This window comes from Rhinopithecus bieti, unplaced genomic scaffold, assembly GCF_001698545.2.
Source record: "Rhinopithecus bieti isolate Rb0 unplaced genomic scaffold, ASM169854v2 scaffold_6063, whole genome shotgun sequence".
Classification (NCBI taxonomy): domain Eukaryota; kingdom Metazoa; phylum Chordata; class Mammalia; order Primates; family Cercopithecidae; genus Rhinopithecus; species Rhinopithecus bieti.
This window is the reverse complement of record NW_016805186.1, coordinates 750,930-771,643: the sequence shown is the minus strand read 5'-3', so window position 1 is coordinate 771,643 and position 20,714 is coordinate 750,930. Positions and strand designations below refer to the sequence as shown.

The 20,714-nt window shown below is 41.5% G+C and overlaps 1 protein-coding gene across 8 annotated transcripts in view; it reads right to left on the bottom strand.

Moving 5' to 3' along the window:
• Positions 1–20,714, bottom strand: part of ZNF782 (zinc finger protein 782) — a 70,955-nt gene that overhangs the window by 37,957 nt on the left and 12,284 nt on the right. For 7 of the 8 annotated variants that reach the window (XM_017871470.1, XM_017871473.1, XM_017871467.1 and 4 more), the window contains exons 3-5: positions 10,640–10,807; positions 7,139–7,286; positions 4,477–4,670 (exon numbers count right to left, since the gene is read on the bottom strand). Coding sequence is in view for 1 of the 8 variants with exons in the window: in XM_017871472.1 (XP_017726961.1) it covers positions 4,477–4,487 (11 nt within the window). In the remaining 7 variants the exon portion in view is untranslated. Of the gene's footprint in view, positions 1–4,476; positions 4,671–7,138; positions 7,287–10,639; positions 10,837–20,714 lie in introns of those variants that run through there. The other variant, XM_017871469.1, reaches the window with a different exon arrangement.

Here is a 20,714-nt window from a genome sequence, read left to right as displayed (position 1 = left end):
GGCTGGAGTGCAGTGGCCGGATCTCAGCTCACTGCAAGCTCCGCCTCCCGGGTTCACGCCATTCTCCTGCCTCAGCCTCCCGAGTAGCTGGGACTACAGGCGCCGCCACCACGCCCGGCTAGTTTTTTGTTTTTTTGTTTTTTTTTTCAGTAGAGACGGGGTTTCACCATGTTAGCCAGGATGGTCTCGATCTCCTGACCTCGTGATCCGCCCGTCTCGGCCTCCCAAAGTGCTGGGATGACAGGCTTGAGCCACCGCGCCCGGCCTCCTCAGGTGATTTTAATGTGCAGCAAAGTTTGAGAGCCACCGCCTAATTTGAGTTTAGGATGACAAACTGCTTCTCTTTGGTGGGACCTTGGGCAAGTCAGTTTTAAGGTTGTTACCATTATCTGTAAAATGAGTGTGGATTAAATGTCACGTAAGGTCATGGGTCCTTTTCACCATGTAACATCAAATTCTGTGTTTTTAAAGTTATTTCAGAGATGAAAACTACTTGAAGTACTATAGACATATCCATCTTAAATGTTACAGGCTTTTTAAAAAGTGCTAATATTGTATAGACCTACTATTGAAATTCAGATTTGCCTTCCCTCAATTATTTTGAGCCTCATTCTAGATGCTGAGGGCAAATGGAAGCACATAACTTATGTAAGAGAACCTCTTGTTTTCTGATACAAAGCATCTGTGGATAGCTTAGGGATACAGTAACATAGCTGAAGAGTTGTATCTGTTCAGAAATATTCCACTTCAACTAATTGAAAGTACCTGCCATTGATATTACACTGTGTAGTGTTATACTGCTTTGTTAGCACTGCTTATTGTAGGATCGCTGTACCTATCATTGATCTCATGTGTATTTATGTTTACTAATACATGCTGGTTCCGACCCGCAGACCCTGGCTGAATGATGGATGAAGGAATGCACTCAGACACAGGTATCCAGTGAACGAGCGGGCTAGGAGACCGGGCCACTCACAGACACTGAGGAGGGTGCTGTAAAGAGTCAGCAGCCATGGCCCTGACAAGCTGGCGCTACTGGCATTTATTCAGCACAGATTTAATGACAAAGGCTTTGAGTCGACACACTTGTGGATAATTACATGGTCACCCTCCCGGGAGAGAGCAGTCCTGCATGCAAATAATCAAAGGTCAGTCTTAGGACAACATGAGAAAACAAGCTATTTAAATAAACTCCTCTACATTCCTGTGTTACTTTTTTTTACTGTTAACTCAAGGTAAGAGGATCAGGCTGCTTTCAGCCATAACCCTTTCCTAAAGCTTTTGCAAAAACTTCTGGCCTTCCAAGAAGGTTTGCCTTTTTCCTACAATTTTCTCTTATAATTTCTCCCACCACCCTGACCAAACTCCTACAAATACATTTACTAATAATTATGCAAAAGTGATTTCAAATACTTTTATTTGTTATAAGGTACTTTTATTATGTATTTTTAGGGAGATAATAAAAAATGGGTGTTTAGGAGATAGATAGTGAACTAAACTAAAATGCAGGGCCTAACATCTTAGAAAACATTACTGTGTGGCTTAAATTTAAGCATATGTACACATAGATGGAAATTACATGAGTGGGCATGGTGGCTCATGCCTATAATCCCAGCACTTTGGGAGACTGAGGGAGTTCAATCACTTGAGGCCAGGAGTTTGAGACCAACCTGGCTGTCATGGCAAAACCTTGTCTCTACTAAAAATACAAAAATTAGCTGGGTGTGGTGGTGCATGTCTGCAGTCCCAGCTACTTGGGAGGCTGAGGCATGAGAATTGCTTGAACCTGGGAGACAGAGGTTGCGGTGAGTTGAGATTGTGCCACTGCTCTCCAGCCTGGGCAACAGAGTGATTCTGTCTCAAAAAATAAATAAATAAACAAAATAAATTGCATGGCATGAAAGGTTTTGTAGGTAGAAGAACATATAACAGGGAAATATATTACTGTTTATATATTATAATCATCAACAAAAACACGTCTTCTAACAGCATATTGCCTAGCATTTTGGTTCTCATATTTTTGCTAAAGCCAAAAAACTAAAACAGGAAAGTGCCCTCATGATAGTATTCTGAACTAGAAGATTTTAATTTCAGGGCCACTAGGAGAGTTCTACAAAACTCGCCACTTAAAAAAATGTCTTCAGGCCTAACAAATGATAACATCTATTGTTATGAATACTTTTTCTTTCCACAGTGTCACCATAGCAATACACTATTACATCAGATACAGGTGACTTTTTTAAAAACCTGTCTTGTTATTCCAGCTAATTGCTTTGCATGATATCAAGCTCAGTGTTAGGTCACAGCTATAGACATCATCAACTGTATTGGGCCTACTAAAATATTGAAGCAAATTATTTATGTTTTCTGTGGTCCTTAAGACTCTTTTAATTCTTAAATTGTTGGGAAACCCAAAGAGTATGTGTTTATATTGATTATATTGACATTTATTGTGTGAGAAATATAAAATTGACTTTTTTTCAAAATCTATTTTTGGTTTAGATTTCACAAGCTTACCACTATTGATATTATGAGCTAGATAATGCTTTGTTGTGAGGACTGTCCTTTGCATTGCAGAAAGTTTAATAGCACTGATGGCCTTTACCAACTAGATGTCAGCAGTAACCCATAACCCAGGTTGTGACAACAGAAAATATTCCTTGAGAATGATATTGCTAACATAATTTATTTTAGGAAAAATTACTTTTCTTTAAAAGTTGAGTAAAAGGTGTGTCATGTATTTATATTATTGAAAATCTCTAATGTTGAGCTTAATAGAAGACAGCTGGATTCTCTTTCTTGGCAATTTGTTTCAAAGAAAAAATAAGATGATGTGGCCTCATGCAAATATGTAATTGATAAAAGGTGTATTTTTAATCCTTTCAGACAGTTGTGGGTATTCTTTAATATTAAATCAAAACTTTACAAGTGCTAGTTTCTTAGAGTAGCATTTTACATATTAATAAATGTATTCCATCAATGTTCACTGATCTTTCTTGCACAATAAATGGATCTTTCCTTCCATACTTGCTTTTATAATAGTATGCATAAGTTATTTGGAAAATACTGGTTTATGTTTTATTGTGTCAAAAACTCACTTTTGTTAATATAACCACCAATCTTATTTTAAAAAGTCTAAGTATGGAGAAGCTGTCATGCTTACGGTTGAAGGAACAAGTTTTTCAAAGTCCTTGTGAAAGCTTAAATTTTATCATTGGGAACAAAGGCTTATTTTCCTTGAAGTGACAGCCTCATTTTGTTTTTGAGAATGATAGTTGTACTGTTGTACTTTTTTTTTTTAGACCAAGTCTCACTCTCTCCCTTGGCTAGAGCGCATTGGCATGATCTCAGGTCACTACAACCTCTGTCTCCTGGGCTCAAGCAATCCTCTTGCCTCGGCCTCCCGAGTAACTGGGACCACAGACGTGTGGCACCACGCCTGGCTAGTTTTTTTGTATTTTTGGTAGAGACAGGGTTTCATCATGTTGCTCAGGCTGGTCTCAACCTCCTGAGCTCAAGCAATCTGCCTGCCTTAGCCTCCCAAAGTGCTGGAATTTTACAGGCATGAGCTACTGCGCTGGCCCAGTTGTACTTTTAAATAAAAATGATGTTCCATGAAAAAAGTGATTATTCAGTTCACAATTAAATCACAAATTCTTTTTTAAATGCAACCACACTGCAGTAGGCAGAAGTGCTTCTTGTTAACTTTCCACTTGTTTAGAATATTAAAAAGAAATATTAAGATTTAATAACACCATTAATTTTTACTGCTTCATCAAAGACATTCTTAAGAAATTCAGCTGCGCAAGGATGATACGCAAATTCGTGAAGCGTTCCATATTTAAAAAAAGAAAAAAAAAAAAAGAAAATTCAGGCTTTTTTTTTTTTTTTTTAGCTGTAAGGGACAGTAAAGAATAGAATGACTACTAGTGTAGTTTGGTACCACTGCCTTGATTTATGCTGAGAAACCAGCAGTTTTACACACTTTTGCTTTTATACAGTCATGGCAGTATCAGTGAAAAAGCAGGCAATGTCTTTGTATTACTTTCACAATTTAAAAACATTTTCTATTAGGGTTCTCAGGGTGAATTAGTATTATTATCGGAACAGTTTTGAACTCTTAGGCTTTTGGAAAAGGGTCTTGGGGATCCTAGAGGTCCCCGGAGCACATTTGGAGAACCACTGATTTATCAAATAGGCACGATGCATTAGTTTTACGAAGTTTAAAGCTCATCAAAGACTGGCTTCTTTTACAATAAAAAGGCAGATGAGTTTTTAATTCAAACTACTGAAAATAAATAAATACTTCATGAGAATATGCTACAGAGATCTAAGGAGAAAGAAAGCTAGGAAATCCGAATCACATTCACATTTATTAAAGTTCTAAAGACTTTATTGCCCACCACTACTGCTTTATAAAGCGTCTTGTGTTTCAATGTATGGTTAGAAGAGTGAAAAGAGATTTGGTTTACTTACTTCTTTAGCATCCAGTTAGAGTTGAGGGGAGAAAGCTCCTGCTGTGCACTAGAATCAAAGCCCTCAATGGGCACTGGACCAGATACAGGCCGTTTTCTACCAGCTGCAAGTCATTTGGAACGCTGAGCACATGCTGAAGGGAAGCAGGAGTGGTGCTTCCAGATGCAGAGAGATAGATGATGCTGGAGGGAAAGCTGGATTGGAAAAGGGAGAGTTTTGAACATGGACATGCCTTTAGTCCTAGCTACCTGGGAGGCTGAGATGGACGAATTACTTGAGCCCAGAAGTTTGAGTTCAGCCTGGGCCACATGATGAGACCCGGTATCTTAAGAAAATATAAAATAAGGCTAGGTACAGTGTCTCATACCTGTAAACCTAGCACTTTGGGAGCCCAAGGTGAGAGGATTACTTGAGTGTAGGAGTTCAAGACCAGCCTGGGCAATAAAATGAGACCCCATTTCTACTAAAAAAAAAAAAAAAAAAAATCAAGAAATTAGCTGAACATGGTTGCACATGCCTGTGGCCTCAGGTACATTGTAGGCTGAGGCAGGAAGATCACTTGAGCCCAGGAGGTGGAGGCTACAGTGAGCTGTGTTCATGTCATTGCACTCCAGCCTGGGCAACAGAGTGAGACCCTATATCAGAAAAAGATAAAGTGAACCGAAAATGGGCCTGTAAGGACTGTGGTCATTGAAGGGACAAGCTGCCAGAGGAGTGGCCATGACAGCAGGAGGAAGAAAAGCAGGAGAGGATGATAAAAGGAGAAAGAGTTCAAGATAGGAGAGGCTGTGGTCGCAGAGCCAAATGCGGCTAAGATGTGACTTATTTCATGAACACTCACTGGATGCTGACTCTCTTCTAAGTGCTGGGGTAGAGGAGAGGACACGTGGATCACAGTTCTTGCTTTTATGAGCTTATGTTCTAGTAAGAAAGAATTTAACTATTTTTTCAGGTAGTATCAAATAGCGGGATAAAGGGACACAGAGTGATTGGGGGCTATTTGAGGTGGAATGATAAGGAAGAGCCTCTCTGGAGAGCTGACATTTGAACAGTAACCTAACTGAAGCAAGGACGGGAAACGTGCTGTCTTTACAGGCAAAAAGATGACTGCCAAGACAGAAATGTGTTTCATGTGTGTTGGAGGAACCAACAGCAAGGTGACCAGCATGGTCAGAGTGAAGATTGAGGGGAACAGCAGAGATGAGGCCCCACAGGCAGTGCCATAGCTCATAGGGCCCTTTGGCTTGCAGGTCCTAGGAAGAAATTAAGGTTTTACTCAAACTCAGTTTGATAGGAAATTCACGGTAGATCTCGAGCAGGGGAGTGCCATGCTTTAAATGAAGAGGTTATGCTGACTGCTTTGGGGACTACAGGCCATAGTGGAGAGGCAGAGTAGAGGCAGAGAATAGGGTTAAGAAGCAGCTAGGGTAATACAGGTGAGCAGTGACAGATCATGGCTCATGATCAGACCAGGCCGACTATCAATGAAGGTAGACATAACAGGCATTGCACACAGATAGGAGTAGGGTAACTGAAATGCAGGTATTTGGCCCCAGCATCAAGGCAAATGGCAATGTGTGAAGAGCTCCAGTTTGTCAGCATGATGGCACCAGAGGCCTTGGCAGGAGGAGGCTTGAGAGAGTCATGTCAGCAGGGCAGGCAGTGGAGGTGAAGGAGAGATGGAAGCTGAGGAGCTGGCATGAGGGCATGGTGCTATGACACCAGTGAGAGGACACACTTAGAGAGTAGTGGGGAGTGGGATGGGAACAAAGGAAACACAATTTGGGGGAAATCTCTAGTAGAGAGGAAGAAAATCTTCAGAAAGAGGTGATTGTGGAAACAGTGTTCTGCAAAAGTGAGATGGGAATAACTGCACTGAGGGAAGACCTGGCATCAGTGGGAATAAAGAATTCTGTCTCAAACTGACAGAAGAGCACGTGGCATGGATGAGTGTTAGCAGGTCAGCAGCTTAGCAGGAAAGGGGACGGGAAGCAGAGGGCTTGCTGACGTTGTTCCAGTGCTCTCTGATTCCTGTACCATTGATCCCAGAAAGGGAGGTTCATTCTTGAAATACTTGAGCCAGATGTGGTGGCTCACGCCTGTAATCCCAGCACTTTGGGAGGCCAAGGCAGGCGGATCACCTGAGGTTGGGAGTTCGAGACCAGCCTGACCAACATGGAGAAACCCCATCTCTACTAAAAATACAAAATTAGCCGGGTGTAGTGGCGCACGCCTGTAATCCCAGCTACTCGGGAGGCTGAGGCCAGAGAATCGCTTGAACCTGCTAGGCAGAGGTTGCGGTGAGCTGAGATCGGGCCATTGCACTCCAGCCTGGGCAACAAGAGTGAAACAGCATCTCAAAACAACAACAACAACAATGAAACAAAACAAAACAAAATAATACTTGAGAGCACAGAGTTTGGGAGAAAGGGAGCAGAATCTCTGTAAAATGTGATGTTCAATAACCATTTGTTTTTGAAAACATATTTGAGTTTGGTAGCTTAGATCTGGCAATGTTCTCCCATCTGATAACCACCAGACAAGAAATAAACTTGCTTAAAATAAGCTTTTTTCCTTTTGTTTTGACTTAAAGAGTTCAAGTAGCTCATGGATATACTCTTCTGCAGAGCACCCTCTGAGGTAGCAACACCTCGCAGCTCACCTTTAATCTCTACTCAGCCGTCCACTTTGCCCAATTCTTTGTAGGATGGATGTTTGATAGATGTAAAGTAATTCATGAGATTGTCTCACAAACTGCTTGGCAGGTTTAGAAGAATCCCAGGGACACAGAGACTGGCAGTTGTTTCCACCTTAAAACCAACAGAATTGTGTAAGTTGCAGATGATGTAAGACAGAGCAATGTTTATGATGTGATCATGAAGATGTGAAAAATAGGGGCTGTGAGAAGGCCCATTCTTCATATACGTGTGTTCCTTATCAAGCCAGCAACTGAATATGGGAATGTTTTACAACCCCAGAGACCTGCGCCTGCCATGCTGCTCTGCACAGCAGCCACTGGGAGGCTCTCTTGACCAGCAGTTTTTTAAGCTCATGCCCTATATAGAAGGGTGTTTCTGTGAAAAATCAACATTTGCTCACTATCATCACATGGGTTGAACATATTCAAGCTTGACGTACTTGTAAAGTTCCCATCTGCCTACCCACTAGGTTGAGACATTACATGTGGTAGGTACTTGAGGATTTACTGAATGACTTTAATCCACACTGGGCCCGTGTGTGTGCTGCCCTTTATGAGTGTGAGGGTGAGAACACTGCCTGTTTTCATGATGCCCTTGGCTGAGAGGTACCGTCATTCTTGTGACCTAAATTGGCCTGTACGTTTCTGTGGGCAGAGTAGGTAGCAGAAGTATCTGACCTATGATTGTGATTTGGCTTCTTGCTCTGCCTGATCAAGCAAAGTCTCTGTAGAACATAAGAATAAAAGGCAGGTACTTTCTGGTCAAAACCAGAAGAAACTTGTCATTCCTAAGAGTTCTTACTACAGCACTCAAACTAAGCTGAATCAAAGGCCAGTGCTCTATGTTGCAGATTTACATAGAAAGACTTGTTAGTTATGCTGATACCGACATTTGTCAACTGGAAGAGGATCGTCTTGTCAGCCATTTCTCTTGCTGTGTAGCGATGACTAGGAGGTTGCTGGGAGTGTGAAAAAACCGCAGGCTCTCTGAGAACATTTCATCTGATGACATGTGAGTTTGTAAGGTTTCTGTGAACTTTCTGATCATTTTTCAATACTTTTTTTGTGCCCCTAAACTTAACACTTTAAGAAATATTTTTAAAGGTTACATTGTGCAGATGATGGAAATGGACATAAGAACCACATCTTTCTATCAGCTTTAGAATAATAGTTCATATTTTTCATTGTTCATTGGTAGGTCTTGGTAAATTGCTCTTATAATAATCTGCTCATAAATTGAAACGTATTTTCTGGTGATTTTGGCAAGTAGCTTCCAAGTATACTACCAGAATATAATAGTATAGTAAATATCTTTATGGCTTTCTAGGGGCTGTCTGCAAGTTCCAGTCTCTCTTTAAGGAGCACATGTCTGGCCTTTGAAATAATTGGCCACTGACAGGTCTAGGGCCTCTAGACTGTGAAAAATATATAGCTTCACCCTGAGTCAAACATTGGGTATTTGCTCTTGCCAGTGTTTCCCCTGCCTTTTCTGGAGATCTGCTTTATGGAAACCTTGACATACAGAATAACCACAGATCCCTGTGCCCCTGTCCCCTCCCCCAGGAGTGTTGCCTGTGTTTAGAGATCAGGCTGATGAGTTAGAAGCTCTCCGCAGGCAGTCTGAGAAGCATTGCATTGCTGGACGTCACCCAATGCTCACCTCACTCAAGAGCTTCCTAGGTCACTCATACAACCACAACAGCCCTTTGGGGTCCCTGAGTTACCTATGAGAGTGCAAGAAATCTTGCTGAGTCATGGGGTTGCTCACCGATGGCACCAACTGGACACAGAAACATGAGCTTCATGGGGTCTTTCTTCCAGTCTGGCCTCATGAGTGCTGTAAAGGGAAGGGCCTTGGAGCTGGTAGGCAGGGTGAACCAGGGAGGCATTTTTAGCAAAGGCTCTCAGAGTGCCCACTGGACAGTGAGAATGGCTTTGTGGGTGACGCTTAGGAAAATATGAAGGAACACGTCATATGAAGATCAAGATCATGACAGGCAGTGGCACGAGGTTTTGTTTCTTTGTTTGTTGTACATTTGCCTGTAGGTAAAACTGTCGTTCAGAATGTATGCAGCCACAGAAGTGGAGCCTGATGGCTGAGTAGACATCTCTGCCAGTTGTGCTTGTCACAGGAAGAGCCTCAGCAGAGGACCTGTGGCGAGGAGAGAGTCTGCATGCTTGGTGGAGGGAGAGCACAGCAGCTGTGGGACTTTGCCCTGAACGCAGTGCCGCCTTGTTGTAGCAGAAAGCAAAGCAAGGCTGCACTCATCCAATGCTCACCCACAGAGGAAACATTTAGACCAGTGCTAGCCAGAAGGGAATTGTTTATCCCAGTGGTTGGAACCTGATGAAGGTTGATTGATGAAGTTGTGGAAAGCCTGGCTACTGCAGGATAAAGTACTCTTGGTCCTTAATAAACCTGAAAGGCTGTCTAGGCCACAAAGACTGCGACTCTTAGGCAAGCCCTAGTGCTGTGCCGCGCTTGGAGCCAGTGTGTTTGGGGGCATGTGACCTAGAGAGACAGCAGCCGGGGCAGCTGTGGAGTGCTGGCCCACCCCTCCTCCAATCCTAGACAGTGCAGCTCTGACAGCGACCTCCTCCTTCTGCTTGAGGAGAGGAAGGAGGAAAGAGGACTTTGTCTTGCATCTTGGATACTAGCTCACAGTAGGTGGGGGCACTGGTCAGATCATGAGATCCCCATTTCAGGTCCCAGCTTTGGGATAACATCTCTAGACAATCTCTGGGCCAGAAGGGAACCTGCTGCCTTGAGGGGAAAGATGCAGCAATGGCAGGATTCGTCACTATCTGACTAAAGAGCCCTTGGGCCTCGAATAATCAGCAGAGGCAATCGGGTAGTACATGCCATGGGCCTCAAGTGAGAGTCAGATGTGCTGGCATCAGGTGTCACCCGGCACATTCCCAGCTGTGGTGGCTGTGAGGAGAGACTCCCCTGCTTGAGAAAAGCCAAAGGCAGAGTAAAGAGGATTTTTCTGGAGCTTAGACACCAGCTCAGCTACAGTGGAGAAGAGCACCCCGTGGGCTGTTGGAGTCCCTGATTCAGGCCTTGGCTCTTAGATGGCATCTCTGGACTTAGCCTGGGCCAGAGGGGAGCCCACTGTCGTGAAGAGTAAGTTCCATGCCAGGCAGCATTCGCCACAAGCTGACTGAGAGCCCTCAGGCATTACGTGAACATCGGTGGTGAGCTGGCAGTAATCCACACAGGACTGTGATGACGTTGTAGGTGGGAAAAGACTGTCCTGCCTGGGGAAAGGGGAGGGGAGAGTGGGAAGTGATTTGCTGGGTGGATTCAGTGCTAGCTCAGCCAGGGTAGAAGAGAACACCAGGTAGATTTCTAAGGTTTATGACTCCAGCCCTGGCTTCCAGACAGCACCTTTGAACGCATCTAGGGACCAGGGGAGCGTACTGCACTGAAGGGAAGGACAGAAGTCTGGCTGGCTTCACTACCTGATAATTGGAGAGCCCTGGGGCCTTGAGTGAAATAGGTGGCAGCTGGGCTGTTGTTACAGTGGGGCCTTGGGCAGTCACAGTGCTGTGCCGGCTTCAGGTCTGACCCAGTGCTGTCCCAGTGGCCACAGGGGTGCTTGTATTGCTCCTCTCCCAACTCTAGGCAGCCTAGCGCAAAGAGAGAGAGACTTCATTTGCTGGAAAGGAAGGGAAGAAGTGAGTCTCTGTCTGCTAATCCAGACAATTCCTCCAGGTCTGATCCAAGACCACCAATGTGCAAAAAACAAACAAAACTGGAGGAATCACATTATCTTATTTCAAATTATACTGTACAGCTATAGTAACCAGAACAGCATGGCAATGGCATTAAAAAGAGACACATAGACCAATGGAACAGAATAGAAAACCCAGAAACCAATTCATATATCTGCAGTGAACTCATTTGCAACAAAGGTGCTGAGAACATACAATGGGGAAATGACAGTCTTGTCAATAAGTGGTGCTGGGAAAACTGGATATACATATGCAGAAGAATGAATCTAGGCCTCTATTTCTCATCTTATGCAAAAATAAAATCAAAGTGGATTAAATATTTAAATCTCGGCTGGGTGCAGAGGCTCACGCCTGTAATCCAAGCACTTTGGGAGGCTGAGAAAGGAGGATTGCTTGAGCCTAGAAGTTCAAGACCAGCCTGGGCAATGCAATGAGATTTTGTCTCTATTTCTTAAAAAAATTTTTTTAAAAATATTTAAATAAAAGACCTCAAATATAAAACTAAAATAAAACATTAGGAAAACTCTCCAGGATACTGGACTGGGCAAATATTTCTTGAATAATATTTTATAAGCACAGGCAACCAAAGCAAAAATGGGCAAATTTGGTCACATCGAGTTAAAAAACTTCTGCACAGCAAAGGAAACAATCAGCAAAGTGAAGAGACAACCCACAGAATGGGGGAGAGATCTGAAAACTATCTGCCAGGGATTAATTACCAGAATATTTAAGAAGCTTAAATAACTCAACAGAAAAAAATCTAATCATCTGATTTTTAAAATGGGCAAAATATCTGAATATACACTTCTCAAAAGAAGACACAGTTCTCAAAAGAAGGCATGGGGCATGTGCCTGTAGTTTCAGCTGTTTGTGAGAATTACATGCAAACATTACTTGATCCCAGGAGGTTGAGGCTGCAGTGAGCTGTGCTTGTGCCACTGCACTCCAACCTGAGTGACAAAGTGAGACCGTTTCAAAAATAAAAAAGGCATACAAATGACAAATAGGTATATGAACAGATACTCAACAGCAACATTATTGATTGTCAGAGAAATGCACATCAAAATTACAATGAGGGATCATCTCACCCCACTTAAAATGGCTTTTATTCAAAAGACAGGCAATAGCAAATGCCGGTGAGGATGTAGAGAAAAGGTAACCCTCGTACACTGTTAGTGGGAATGTAATTTAGTACAACCATTGTAGAGAACAGTGTGGAGGTCCTCAAAACTAAAAATAGAGCTACCATATGATCCAGCAATCCCACTGCTGGGTATATACCTAAGAGAAAGGAAATCAGTATTATCAAAGAGATACTTACATTCTCATGGATATTGCAGCGGTGTTCACAACAGCCAAGATTTGGAACATCCCGAGTGTCCATCAACAGATGAGTAGCCAAAGAAAATGTACATATACACAATGGAGTACTTACTATTCGACCGTAAAAGAGAATGAGATCCTGTTATTTGCAGCAACATGGATGGAAATGTTAAGGGAAGTAAGTGAAGCAAGAAAGACAAGCTTCACATGCTCTCACTTGTGGGAGCTCAAGTAGAAGGATTGTTAGCAGAAGCTAGTAAAGATAGTCTGGGCGATGGGGGGTAAGGAGTAATGGTTAACAGGCGCACACACAGTTAGAAAGAATAAATAAGATCTAGTATTTGATAGCACAACAGGGTGACTACTGTCAATATTTATTTAATTGTACATTTTACAGTACCTAAAATAGTATAATTGAACTATTTGTAAAACAAAGGATAAATGCTTGAGGTGTGATGGATACTTTATTTACCCTACAGTGACACATTGTAGGCCTGTATCAAAATACTTTATATACCCCATGAATATATATGCCTACAATGTACCCAAAAATTTTTTAGAAGACTGTCATTCAGAATTACGACACTGTGTGTTTCAACTGAAGCGAGGCTTCTTGTGACTAAGAAGAGACTAGTGACGGTTGGTTGCTGTTGAAATGGCTGCTAAATTACCACTTTGCTAATAGTATAAAAAGTGAGTTGTCGGCCGGGCGCGGTGGCTCAAGCCTGTAATCCCAGCACTTTGGGAGGCCGAGACGGGCGGATCACGAGGTCAGGAGATCGAGACCATCCTGGCTAACACGGTGAAACCCCGTCTCTACTAAAATACAAAAAATTAGCTGGGCGAGGTGGCGGGCACCTGTAGTCCCAGCTACTCGGGAGGCTGAGGCAGGAGAATGGCGCGAACCCGGCAGGCGGAGCTTGCAGTGAGCTAAGCGAGTGGGTGACAGAGCGAGACTCCGTCTCAGGAAAAAAAAAAAAAAAAAGTGAGTTGTCATGGTGATATTGCTAACAGCCATTTTAGTAAAGAACATAACAGCAAATGAATTTGTAACAAATAGAAGTACTTTGAAAGTTGCAGAAGCTAACATGCCTTTAATCACTACAGCTGTCATCAGTCTATAAACTGGTTTCTTGAAGGAAGCAAAATTCATAATTATGAACATGTAGCTTGCTATAATGGCAGCTAAACTGTTCTCAAAACCTGCAACTAATCTGGCAGCAGGGGGTGACTCTAGCTCTAGTTACAAGGTCAGAAAAGACACAGGGAAATGTGCAGGTTTCCATAGATGTGAGCTCCAGAAGCAGTGGTGGCAGAGACCAGCTCCAAGAAGCCCAGTTCTACACAATGCTGTTTGTGAACGCAGAAGCACCAGGAGCTATGCTCTGAACAGGAGCAATGTTCATGATCTTTGGAAATTGAAAAGCATTACAACAAAATACTTAACGTACATTTATCTTGTCCCTCTGCTGTTGATTATTTATAATGGTCTCTTTTTGACTGTAAATTGAACCGTTTAAAAATTAGTGTCTATCAGATTTTCTTAAGACTTTTTGACATGTATTTGTCTTGTTAGAATATATTTTCTTTCAGGAATGTTACTAATTATCAGGGACATGCAACTGAAAATCACAATGTGATACGACCTTGCTCCTACAGGAATGGCCATAGTTTAAAAAAAAAAAAAACAAAAAAAAAACATGCTGGCATGGATTTGGTGAAAAGGGAACACTTTTACACTGCTGATGGGAATGTGAACTAGTGCAGCCACTATGGAAAACAGTGTGGGGATTCTTTAAAGAACTAAAAGTAGAACTGCTGTTCAACCCAGCAATCTCTCACTACTGGGCATCTACCCAAAGGAAAATCAGTCATGAAAAAGACACATGCACATGCATGTTAATAGCAGCACAATTTGCAATTGCAAAAATATGGAGCCAGTCTAAGTGCCCATCAATGAATGGGGAGCTAAAGAAAATGTAGAATATATACACCATGGAATACTGCTGAGCCATAAAATAGAATGAAATAATGGCCTTTGCAGCAACTTGGATGGAGCTGGTGGCCATTATTCAAAGTGAAGTAACTCAGGAATGGAAAACCAAATATCATATGTTCTCACTTATAGGTGGGAGCTAAGCTATGAGGATGCAAAGGCATAAGAATGATATAATGGACTTTGGGGACATGGGGAGGAAGGCTGGGAGGGTGGTGAAGGATAAGATTACATATTGGGTACAGTGTACACTGCTCAGGTGGTAGGTGCACCACAAGCTCTGAAACCATCCCTAAAGAACTTATCCATGAACCAAAAACCACCTGTACCTCAAAAACTATTGAAATAAAATTAAAAACCATTATTAGTAAAGAAATATATATATATGCATACATACATATACACATACATACACACATACATGTTTATACATAAATATATAAAATGTGTATATATATATATTTGTGTATATACATACATTTAATTTAAACTGAGCAGCTCCTATTCAGAAAATTTGCTGTGCCTGTAAAGGGTATGCTATTCAGCCATGTAAAAAACAACAGAAAACTGAGAACATGTATATCCTGTAGGCATAATGGTTTTCTTTGATAACTAAGCCTCTATTATAAACATGATGATTCTATAAAATACGGTATTTTACACAATTAAAATATCTTTTTGGAAAAACATAAAAGAGATTATGAAGTGCATATATTCCTATAGTAAATTAAGTCCTGATTAGCTGATTATGAAAACATTATCTGATTTACATTTCTATAGCCTTATGGTTATATGAATAGGAAATTAATGCTGGAAGGAGATTCAGTCAGGTTTTCAGTTAAATGAGAAAACCACATACCTGCTTATGTCTTAACTGCTCTTCATTACCAGAAAACATCAAGCGTTTATTGACTTAGCCAGTGGATAAAACATTAAAACTTTAAAACTAAGAAACCAAATGTGTTGTTCAGGTATTAATTATTTTTATACAATTAAGTCTTTACAGGAATTACTGTGCAAGTGGTAAGATTACTCTAGTTTATATTTATTTAAACATTGGACAAAGTGCTGGATACAGTGGCTCCCATCTGTAATAATAACAGCACTTTGGGACACCAAGGTGGGAGTATCGCTTGATCACAGGAGTTTAAGGCCAGCCTGGGCAAAAAGTGAGACCCTGTCTCTGCAAAAAGAATTAAACAACAACAACAAAACAGCTCAGCTCAGTGGCATGAGCCTGTAGTCCCAGCTACTTGAAAGGCTTAGGTGAATGGATCACTTGAGCCTGCAAGTTTGAGTCTGCTGTGAGCTAGGATCATGCCACTGCACTTCAGCCTGGGTGACAGAGCAAGACCCTGTCTCTTAAAATTAAAAACAAAAAAATGAGCAAACACCTTTGGCCAGGGCAGCTGAATAATCATGTGGCAGAGGGCTGCTCCCAGCCTGTTCTTCTCTCAGTGCATTCAACTCATCCCGACATTCTCTTCTGACCGGGGTGAGAGATGCTGCCCACCTTAGAGTTTCATTTCCAGCTCAGGAGAAACACTGCGTGATATGGTTTGGCTGTGTCCCACCCAAATCTCATCTTGAATTTCCACGTGTTGTGGGAGGGACCCAGTGGGAAGTAATTGAATAATGGAGGCGGTTCTTTCCCGTGCTGTTCTTGTGATAGCGAGTAAGTCTCATGAGATCTGACGGTATTATAAGGAAGAGTTTCCCTGCACAAGCTCTCTCTTTGCCTGCTGCCATCCACATAAGATGTGACGTGCTCCTTCTTGCCTTCTGCCATGATTGTGAGGCCTCCCCAGCCATGTGGAACTGTGAGTCCAACAAACCTCTTTCTTTTGTAAACTGTCCTGTCTCGGGTATGTGTTCATCAGCAGCGTGAAAACAGACTAATACACGGTATAAGTCCAGCACCCTACCAAAAGGCATATTATAAAATGGGTGTAGTCTGGCCAAGATGTCTCTCTTTGATCTTTCTGCCTTCCTAAGTTTAAAGAGTATTCCTGCCCTGTAATAGTGACAGCTAGTAAATGGCATCCACCATTTCTGTCATCTGATCACTATTGTGGTGCCTTGTGAGTGAGCATGGGGTCTGAGTTGTGCAGCTGCACTAAGGGAACTCTGAAGAATGAGCCCTATATCAGCAGCACAAGTGCATTAGAGGCTATCACCTTTCTGCTCATCCCAAACTTGGGGTGCTGGATGCAGAATGGACTGCAAGCAGCTGTGCCCTGTTTGGACATTAGTGTAGGAATCCAACTGGATAGCCTTCATTTGTTTCAAAGCAGAATTTAGAGCCATTCTAGTAGCTCAGCATGATATTTTTAAATAAATGGAGAAAAATTGTATTAACTGACTTAACAAAGAAACACTGCCTATTAAACTCATATAGTATTGTTTAAAGAGTATCTACAAAATTCTAACCTCAATGTTTTCTTGCAAAAGAAGTGGAAATAAGTAGATAGACTCTCAAAGAATCGCTGAGAAACACAAAATATTCCTAAGTAGCATAAGTTTTACATAGGTGCATTTTTGAAGATTATACAATAATCAGTTTGCATCAGCCCTTCCAGTTTAGGAATACTGATAGGATTTCCCTCCAGGGGGAGTTTTCACATAAATTTTGAAGAAATTGTTAAAACTGAAAATTTTCCTGTATTTTGTAATCTACTGAGGTTCCAATCCAGTGTGCTTTCTTATATTTATAAGGTCCAACTACAATGTGTGTTATCATAGGTCTTGGAGCAAGTATCACATAAATGAAGGCATTTCTGCATTCTATACGTTCATAGGTTTTATTTCAGAAATGAGTTCTTGTCTTCATGTGGAACTGGAACAACTGACGACCCTACCACATGTTTGTATTTATAAGGGTTTTCTCCCTTGAATCCTTTCATGTTTTCAAAGAAATGAAAAAGCTGAAGCCTTGACCATGTTTCTTAAGATTATTTAGTTTTTCTACATATTAAAATTCAAATATGCCTTTGAAAGGATGTGGGAAAATCAAATTTATTAACACTATTTTACATTCATGTTTTTTTCCAATACAAGTTTTTCTAAGTTTTCAAAGAGAACTGGGAAAGTTGCATGCTTTCTTGTGTTTCTTCTATCAATAGGATTCTTTACAGCATGAGTTCTTTTATGTGTTCTAATATACTAGAGCATGTGATGACTTTACCACATTTCTTACATGAGAATAATGTTTTTGAAGATAGCCCAGTTGACTAACATTGTCCTGTGTTGGTTTTGTTGTGTTTCTCCTTCCCCAGGCTTGAGTTGGGAAACCAATTCTCCCACTTAATTAATAATGATGTTGATGTTCCTGGCAGTGTTTATACCAAATGCTACTTTCTGGCAGTGTTTATACCGAATGCTACTTTGACCTTCACGTGTTGGCACACGACAGTAGCCTGTATTTGCCATTTTGTCTTCTTGACATAGTAAGAGCATGGGAGCTGGAGGTAAGGCTATGAAGGTACTAAGTGGGCTTTCAGTCAACACCAGTGCCAACATCTGTGACTAGATCATATTAAGAAGTGATTATAAAAATGAAAAGCTTCAAAATTAACATACTGAAGAGCTTATTAACCTTTCTGCATTCTATTTTCTATATATTTATGGCTTATACAAGGATTCACATTATTTAAAAGTTATAGATATCTCTTCTGAAACCATAATTCAGATTATTTTAATCAAATTTAATTCATTCTTAATTGTTTTCCTTTTGAACCGCTACCCTTTCAAATAGTCATACATAAGTGATTTCTTGCAGTTGTATTCCTGATATCTACATATATAATGAACTTAACATTCTTGACTATTTGTTATCATTTAGTTTGCAAATTTATGTCATTTTCTACTGTATATACCACAGTGCACTGAGTCCCATGAGTTTGTTAGACAAAGCATTAGTGCCTAAGCCAAAAGACCTGCACTTAGACTGTATAAAGTATGTGGGTCTCAAGCACTGGATGCAGTAAGTACATGGGATTCTACGGGAAATAACTTTTATGGGGCAAAGTAATATTCATGGTTTGTGACTTTTGGTAGGTACACAGCAAAATTACTCACAACTGACATGGATGAATATTTAAAATAGGCATTTTTGGTAGTACCTGGGAAGCATTTTAAAATAATACATTTTCTACCATGATTAATGTGCAAGTGAAGTAACACCTTTTGATGCTTTAGTCATTAGACTTATTTGACATTCCAATGCAGTCCGGCACATACCTGTCTCATTAAAATTTGCTTTGAATATATAATAACTACTACAGATTGGGTAGAATTTGAATACATTCATAAACTAACTTTTGCAAAAGTGTACGTTCATTATATTTAAGGAACAAGTGCACAGGTCACAGATGATACTGTTGTTAGAAGCCTGTCACAATACTGTGACATCTTTGGGAGCCCAATTTTTAAATAACTTAATAAAACAAGTTCCCCCTTTGCTCCAGCAATCTAATTATAGCCCTTAAAGGAGACCACCTCAGTGAGTTGACAGAACTTGGCAATGTAAACCTCAGCCAAAGTAGCTGTTACTGAACTCTCTCAAGGAGTCTGCATGTGTGGCTTGTCATCGATGGTGATTGTTATGGGAGCCCCTTTTGAAACTGTGCCTCTTTTCTATTTGATTGTCTGTCTTAGGTTGTGTCGAGGTTGGAAGACAAAGACTTTTATGGCACTGCCAACAAAAGGAAAAGGCCTTTGAGTGCTGATGATTTAATGGGTCCTCAGTGCCTTAAGGCCATCCTCTCCTGAAGGAAGAAGTGAGGGGCTATGTAACATCCGAACCCCTCATCAAAAAAGACAGGAAAATATCACCTTTCCTGCTGAAGAACTAGAAAAGTACATTCAAAAGAAGAAACACCTAAAATTCAAGTTAACTCAAGGACAACTAGGATTGCACGTCATAGAAAAGCATGGGACTTTGTCAATGCAACAACACACTCTTCCACTTTTCTGTCCCTTTTAATGTAAAGAGAGTTATAAAATGCTGGGAATAGGCCCCCCAAAATCTGGCCATAAACTGGCCATAAACAAAATCCCTGCAGCACTGTGACATGTTCGTGATGGCCATGACGCCCATGCTGGAAGGTTGTGGGTTTACCAGAATGAGGGCAAGGAACACCTGGCCCGCCCAGGGCAGAAAACCGCTTAAAGACATTCTTAAACCACAAACAATAGCACGAGCGATCTGTGCCTTAAGGACATGCTCCTGCTGCAGTTAACTAGCCAGACCCATCCCTTTATTTCAGTCCATCCCTTCGTTTCCCATAAGGGATACTTTTAGTTAATAGAATATCTATAGAAACAATGCTAATGACTGGCTTGCTGTTGATAAATACATGGGTAAATCTGTGTTCGGGGTTCTCAGCTCTGAAGGCTGTGAGACCCCTGATTTCCCACTTCACACCTCTATATTTCTGTGTGTGTGTCTTTAATTCCTCTAGCACTGCTGGGTTAGGGTCTTCCCAACTGAGCTGGTCTCGGCAAGTGGTGCCCATTTGTGGGGGCTCGAATCCAGGTCGAAGGGTTGCCGGAGTGACTGTTGGAGAATGTGGAACTAGCTGGAAGACACTCAAGGACTCTTAAAGCAATCCCCGTGGTGAGTAAGAAGGGGAGCTTAGAAGCATCAGGGTAACAATGGAACAAGTGTGGGGTCTCGTTCATTCCACCCTGGAACTTTTTCACACTAATGATGAGGAGGAAGGAGAGTATAACGAAGTAACAGAAGAGATTACAGAGCAGATTTATTTGCCAGCTAAAGCTAAAGCAGCAAAGGAGGGAGAGGTTCATCCCTACCCTTCTGCACCTGCTCCTTATTATTTTGAAGAAAATGACCCTCTGGATCTTTCTTTTCTGGAGGACACTGGGCAAAAAGTAGTTGCCCCAGTGAATGTTTGAGCAGCGCCTTGAGTGACCGCTCTTAGTTCTATTCAGGCAGGAATTCAGCAAGCTAGACGAGAAGGTGATTTAGAGGCTTGGCAGTTCCCTGTTAGAATACACCCCCCAGATCAACAGGGAAATATAGCTACATTTGAGCCTTTTCCTTTTAAATTACTCAAAGAATTTAAACAAGCTATTCATACCAAAAAAGAATGTAGAAATAATCAGCAAGTCAGGCCGCCAGATAGAGGAAAAAAGAAAACTGCTGAGCCCAAAATATGTCCAAAATGTAAAAAAGGAAAACATCGGGATAATCAACGTCACTCTAAGTCTGATAAAGATGGGAACCCGATTTGGGGAAACACCGTGAGGGGCCTGTCCTGAGCCCTGTTCTACACAGGGGCATTTCCAGCTCAGGCCATTTTCTGTCCCCCACCACAGCCGGTAGTGCCACAGTAGATTTATGCTGCACAAAAGCTGTGTGCCTTCTGCCTGGGGAACCCCCACAAAAGGTCCCAACAGGAGTATGCGGACCCTTGCCAGTGGGGACAATAGGATTACTTTTTTTTTTTTTTTTTTTTTTTT